Source organism: Thalassophryne amazonica, chromosome 1 (genome assembly GCF_902500255.1).
Source record: "Thalassophryne amazonica chromosome 1, fThaAma1.1, whole genome shotgun sequence".
In the NCBI taxonomy this organism is placed as follows: Eukaryota; Metazoa; Chordata; class Actinopteri; order Batrachoidiformes; family Batrachoididae; genus Thalassophryne; species Thalassophryne amazonica.
In genome coordinates, this window is record NC_047103.1 from 40,778,582 (window position 1) to 40,785,529 (window position 6,948).

Below are 6,948 nucleotides of genomic sequence, written 5' to 3' on the forward strand. Positions count from 1 at the left end.
AACAGCTAACAGATACAGCAAAACACCGCTGTGCTCCGGAACAGGAAGTGATACAATACCGCAGTGAGAGCCAACCACCAGTAGAGGCGAATGTGCCAGAAGTCCCAACTAAAGCCCCTTTCACACCAGGGCCAACATAGAGTTGCGTATTGCGGCATACTGACTGTGCAGAGAAAAGCAGGCTACGTGAGGTGGACACAAAAAATTAAACATGTTTAATTTTTTTTTAGCGTAGAGCACTAGACACAAAGTATGCAGTTTTTAAGCAAGTCTGCACAACACTCTGCAACTGTATATAAAGCTACACAACACTGCGCTGCTGTACACCAGGCCTCTGCAATTCTACCTGCCAGGGCGAAAAATCCTTTTATCAGTGCACACCTGGATTGATAGATTTTATCCATCCCGCTGGACTTTGCTGGTAGCGAAGCTTCAAAACCATGGAAGAAGAGGTGAGCCAAGTTTCTACCTTCCACTCCTCATTGACAGATTGCCAGTGAGAGGACATATCCACATCCACCATTCACTTCTCAACGGACAGATTGCGCATGCAACTGCCAGATGCAGCTTTGCTTTGTTTTCACCTCCTCCACTTAAGATTGTGGCAAGTTAAATAAAGTCCATTAACTCCTGCTCACGGACTGATTGCCAGTGAGAGGACATGTCCATGTCCAGGTTAACTCCTCATGGACAGATTGCCAGCGAGAGGACATGTCCACCGTTCACTCCTAATGGACTGAATGCGCGTGATTGCAGGCTGCAGATCTGCACACTTTCACCTTCTTAAGTTCTCTCACGATTGTGGCACGTTAATAAAGTCCTTTAACTCCTGGAAATAATGTCTTCTCACTTTTTCCAGTGTATCAAATCCATCTGCGTGTCAGTCTGTAGTGTCATTGAGCCAAACTTCTACTCTCTGTGCACAAGTCTCTCTCTCTCTCTCTCTCTCTCTCTCTCTCTCTCTCTCTCTCTCTCTCTCTCTCTCTCTCTCTCTCCCCTCTCTCCCTCCCTCCCTCCCTGCATGCAACAACGCAGCTGTGACAAGGCAGCAGCTTGTCTCCCACTGTACGTCTGGAAACGTGAGTTCCGTACATGTACCGCTTTCAGAACGGAGTGCATTTACACAGTCAAAAAAAAAAAAAAGTAGGCACGAGTGGACTGTGAAAGGCAGAAAAATAGTGGTGATGGCTACATACGTGGCAGTAAGCAACTAAAAGCAAGACTAGGTACGCAATCACACAACCGCCTACACAGGGACTACGCGAAAGCTGCGCAATTTTCCATTGTACTCCATACGCATCACAACACAACTGTATGCAAGCCTGGTGTGAAAGGGGATTAAGGTAGGAAACAACTTTTCCAACTTGAGGCCAGTCCTAGGCTAACTTGTGCTTATTTTTTTCACCATGCACATTTACTTCAGTTATGCACTATTATTGTGCCACAAAATTGTTATTATATTGGTGCACAATAAATTGTGGCTATGCTACGGAGTTCGATATGACTTGGTAGATCTCGATATGCTGTCAACTTTAAAAGTTGATCTCTGTTCAAAAACGTTTGGACACCCCTGGTTTAAACTATATTCTCGAGTTTGAGATGAGCCCTCTGGTTTCTACAGGTGTCTGGCATTCAGCATACTCTTCAAACCGGCAGCTTTATTAAATATATACAACCCCTGGCAAAAATTATGGAATCACTGGCCTCAAAGGATGTTTATTCAGTTGTTTACTTTTGTAGAAGAAAAGCAGATCACAGACATGACACAAAACTAAAGTCATTTCAAATGGCAACTTTCTGGCTTTAAGAAACACTATAAGAAATCAAGAAAAAAAAAATTGTGGCAGTCAGTAACAGTTACTTTTTTAGACCAAGCAGAGGGAAAAAAATATGGAATCACTCAATTCTGAGGAAAAAATTATGGAATCATGAAAATCAAAAGAACGTTCCAACACATCACTAGTATTTTGTTGCACCACCTCTGGCTTTTATAACAGCTTGCAGTCTCTGAGGCATGGACTTAATGAGTGACAAACAGTACTCTTCATCAATCTGGCTCCAACTTTCTCTGATTGCTGTTGCCAGATCAGCTTTGCAGGTTGGAGCCTTGTCATGGACCATTTTCTTCAACTTCCACCAAAGATTTTCAATTGGATTAATATCTGGACTATTTGCAGGCCATGACATTGACCCTATGTGTCTTTTTGCAAGGAATGTTTTCACAGTTTTTGCTCTATGGCAAGATGCATTATCATCTTGAAAAATGATTTCATCATCCCCAAACATCCTTTCAAATGATGGGATAAGAAGTGTCCAAAATATCAACGTAAACTTGTGCATTTATTGATGATGTAATGACAGCCATCTCCCCAGTGCCTTTACCTGACATCCAGCCCCATATCATCAATGACTGTGGAAATTTACATGTTCTCTTCAGGCAGTCATCTTTATAAATCTCATTGGAACGGCACCAAACAAAAGTTCCAGCATCATCACCTTGCCCAATGCAGATTCGAGATTCATCACTGAATATGACTTTCATCCAGTCATCCACAGTCCACGATTGCTTTTCCTTAGCCCATTGTAACCTTGATTTTTCTGTTTAGGTGTTAATGATGGCTTTCGTTTAGCTTTTCTGTATGTAAATCCCATTTCCTTTAGGCGGTTTCTTACAGTTCGGTCACAGACGTTGAATCCAGTTTCCTCCCATTCGTTCCTCATTTGTTTTGTTGTGCATTTTTGATTTTTGAGACATATTGCTTTAAGTTTTCTGTCTTGACGCTTTGATGTCTTCCTTGGTCTACCAGTATGTTTGCCTTTAACAACCTTCCCATGTTGTTTGTATTTGGTCCAGAGTTTAGACACAGCTGACTGTGAACAACCAACATCTTTTGCAACATTGCGTGATGATTTACCCTCTTTTAAGAGTTTTGTTTCAATTGACATCTCTCGTGTTGGAGCCATGATTCATGTCAATTCACTTGGTGCAACACCTCTCCAAGGTGTGATCACTCCTTTTTAGATGCAGACTAACGAGCAGATCTGATTTGATGCAGGTGTTAGTTTTGGGGATGAAAATTTACAGGGTGATTCCATAATTTATTCGTCAGAATTGAGTGAGTCCATATTTTTTTCCCTCTGCTTGGTCTAAAAAAGTAACCGTTACTGACTGCCACAATTATTTTTCCTGATTTCTTATAGTGTTTCTTAAAGCCAGAAAGTTGCTATTTGAAATGACTTTAGTTTTGTGTCGTGTCTGTGATCTGCTTTTTTTCTACAAAATTAAACAACTGAATGAACATCCTCCGAGGTCGGTGATTCCATAATTTTTGCCAGGGGTTGTATATGGTGATGTGTTTCGATGAATATGGAAAATGTATTGAGATCATATTTTTTGCTATATGGCTCAGCCTTGCGCTATATTTGCCTTTGACGATTCCTTTCATTACGAGAAGTACTGATCTATTACAACGCTGCCTCAGTCTAAAAAAAAAAATACTTTTGACCAGTCTGTTTGTGGATGTAACAAACAGTCATAATTAGGTCCTGTATTAATTTAATAACCACCAAATACACACTAACGTTTGGTGTGTACATAAAGTAAGTAATCAAAACAATTTTTTTTAATAGGACTAACGTTTTAATAAAACTGTGAACTTATTCTTTAAGAATGAGCACAAATCCTTTTAAAATTGTACTTTTACATGATGTGAAGCACTAAAAGTAAGTAGGTCTCATGCTGCAGCTGTTTTGTGGTGTAATGTGAATAATAAAAATCAAGGCAAATTTATATTTTTCTGATGATTATAAACCAGAGCATTGAGTGCATGGATGCGTGTCATGGATGTGCCAAGAGGTATGTGCTGTCAGGACTGTGCTGAAAGATGGGGAATAAAGGGCACTCAGCTGCCTGTAGAAAAGGTAGCAGATTATGTTATGAGAATAATCAATAGTTGCATACAGATCATTCAGAAATGAACTTTGAGTAAAGAAAGTGTGCAGTTTAAAATATGCACCCCGGGATGGATTATGCACACTTAAAAAATAATATGTACTAAAAGCGTAAATGCGTATAACTATCATAAAGACATTTTGTCTATAATATTTTTATGTGACAAAGTTTTTAAGTCTCATTATGAATTCATCTGATGAAGACTGAGCAAATACTGACAACCCCATAAATACTTTTATATGTTTAAAATGAGTTTTCTGCATCTATGCCTGTCATTAATGACTATGTTTTTACGATTGTGTTTTTATAGCTGCTCGTTCATTTAAGTGTCTCTCTGTCCCCCTTCAGACAAGCCAGAAAACTATGACGTGTGGTACGAGAGCCGGTTTGAGGAGTGCGACAGGGAGGCCTGCCTGTCTTTCTCGAAGGAGTCTCTTTGTTCCAGGGTCACCGTAGACCACAATTACTATGCTGTGTGCCAGAACTTGCTTTCGCGCTACGCTACATGGCGGGGCACCACTGGAGGCCTCCTTCACAACCCCCCTGCACACATAGCCAAAGATGGACAACTTGAGGCCCTGTTGGACGAGTGCACCAAACCCAAAAAGCGCTATGGCCGGTTCCAAGCAGCCAAGGAACTGCGCGAATACCTCACACAGCTAGCTGCTGCTTCCTCTTCAGCCATGGCCAGGTAATAAATGGAGTTGGCATTAGCCTGACACGCAGAGAGACTGAAAGCTGCAGTCATATCTCTAAACTCAGACCCTGGTTCTTGTCCATGATGTCATTCACTCCCCTTTGCACAGAAGCAGGAAAATGTTTGGTGTCTTTTATCAACAAGTCAACTTGAAGAAAAGACTTGCCAAAGCTCACCGTGCTGTTACCTGTCTTTATTCTTGTGCGGAAGAGGAGTGTGGCGGTCAGAGACTCTGCTGCAGAATGTGGCTAGAAAAGGGGGCATTACCTCTCCGTTCCCAGCGGGAAGTGGAGGAGAAACAGCGCCGGTAAACTCACCGGACTCGAGCTCGGGCAAACCAGAGCTTCAGAGCAGCAGCGTTGCACAGCCCTGCTAGCATCTATCCTCCTCTTCACCTCCCTTTTTCCATCAGGTTTTTTCCATTATTATTGTTTTTTTTTTTTATGTGGTACCGTAACACCCATTTCATTGTGCCCCCAGGCTCTGTTCTTGTTGTTTGGATTTCTTTTTTTCTTCCCCCTTTTCATGACTGAATTTAAATAGATTTGTATATTTAAATTTCACCATGTCATGGTTTTTCCTCAGCGTGGCCACAGGGAAGGCAGAGGTAGAAAGCAGGCAGAAAGCTGCAGTCAGTGGGGAGGTAGAGGCAGGCGTCTGGTTTTCCTGCAGGAGAAAAACAACACCCGTGACATCTATATAACTCTAATTTCCTGATACGCTAATCAGTTACTGCATTTATGGGTTGCAGGATTGTGGCAATGAGCTTTTTTTTTTCTTTTTTCTTTTTTTAAGTGTTTTCCTTTATTGTTATTCAGAGAGTGTGCTGCACCTGCACACAGATAACAGAAGGTGATAACTGGACAGTGGTTTTCCCTTGATGGAGATGTGCCTATACCAGAGAGATTGTATACCATAGTTGGTGGATGAAGCCAAGGCAACTATTGTTTGAGTGACTCTGGTGCCTCTGCTCAAGTCTCTTGTACAGGCACATACCTGCATCTTAAAGGACAAGAAATGTATAGGTGGAGCGCAGACAGACAGTATGCACTCTTGAAAATGACTTTCCTTGTGATATTGTGACATGGCTGCTGGTTTTCAATAAAAATTGTAGCAAAATTTTTGCTAATGCCCTTGTTGGTTACAGTGATTTACCCCCCCCCCCCCCCCGCATTTTTAAAAATACAAATGCAGAATATGTTTTAGAAGCTGGGTATGAAGGGAGCTGAGCAGAATGGGCTGTATGTTCCGTAACTTAAGCTAGAAGTGGAAAAACTCCCAAATTCCCAAAGCAGCTAATTGCTGACTTCCACAGTCTCTGTCATTTTCCCAGACGACACATTTAATTGGCCATTGCACACTCATACATACATGCCCCCCTCCCAGTACACACACACAGACACACATACACACATCAAGTACAGAAAGGTTCACACCGTTAAATTGAATCATATTTGAATTAATGGTAACTGAGTTGCCTGGGATCTGATTAGCAATGGACCTGCACTCGCGTGGTTACTGTATGATACAGTCTTCAGTTTTACTGGACTATGCTGAATTTTGCCAGATCTCAGATGGGTCTTGGCTTTAAAAATTAAAAAATGGCACAGAGTAGCCCCGGTGTTAACAGCAGAAGCTCTGAATGAACCCTGCATATTGATCTCTGAACTGTGACATGTCTATGGTCATTACGGCTCGGCTGGATCACAAGTCAGCTATACAAAAACACTACAATTTACTTATTTTGCCACAAAACATGATCTTTTGAAGTATGGTTGAGCCATTTAAAAAAAAAAAAAAAAATGCAAAACTGGCTCAAATGTCAGTATTTTCAAGCTCAGGCAGCTCCATCAATTGACTGAAAAGGGGAAAAAGACGATCCTAAGTTACTTAGGTTTAGATGTTTAGATAATTTTATTGTCATTACAACAAGTGCAACGATTTTTCTCCCACCCAATCACCTCAGACAAAAACACAATCCACAATTATTACAAGTTGAATGTAATAATGTCACAGTCCAGAATCAGTTTCTGCACATTGCCATTTTGTGGCCTAGAAATATGTGTGAATATTTAAAGACTTGGACTTGGCCTGACAGCCTGCCCTGATATTTACACTCGGTGGACTAACAGATTAAAGCGTAATCACAAATAGAGGCTTATTTGACAAGGCATCAGAGAGATACCACTCTGAGGAGACCGATCTCTGCCCCTGTGTTCCTGTATGGTCTCATCTTTCTTGATGTGGTGAGACAGACACTAAATGCCCGGCAGAGTGTTCTGTAACACTCTCTGTGGGC

At 41.4% G+C, this 6,948-nt stretch overlaps 1 protein-coding gene across 1 annotated transcript in view; it reads left to right on the plus strand.

Moving 5' to 3' along the window:
• Positions 1-6,444, plus strand: part of dipk2ab (divergent protein kinase domain 2Ab) — a 116,369-nt gene extending 109,925 nt beyond the window's left edge. The window contains exon 4 of the mRNA XM_034168615.1: positions 4,301-6,444. Coding sequence (XP_034024506.1) covers positions 4,301-4,647 — 347 coding nt within the window. The 3' untranslated portion in view covers positions 4,648-6,444. The remainder of the gene's footprint in view (positions 1-4,300) is intronic.
• The last annotated feature ends 504 nt before the right edge of the window (positions 6,445-6,948 follow it).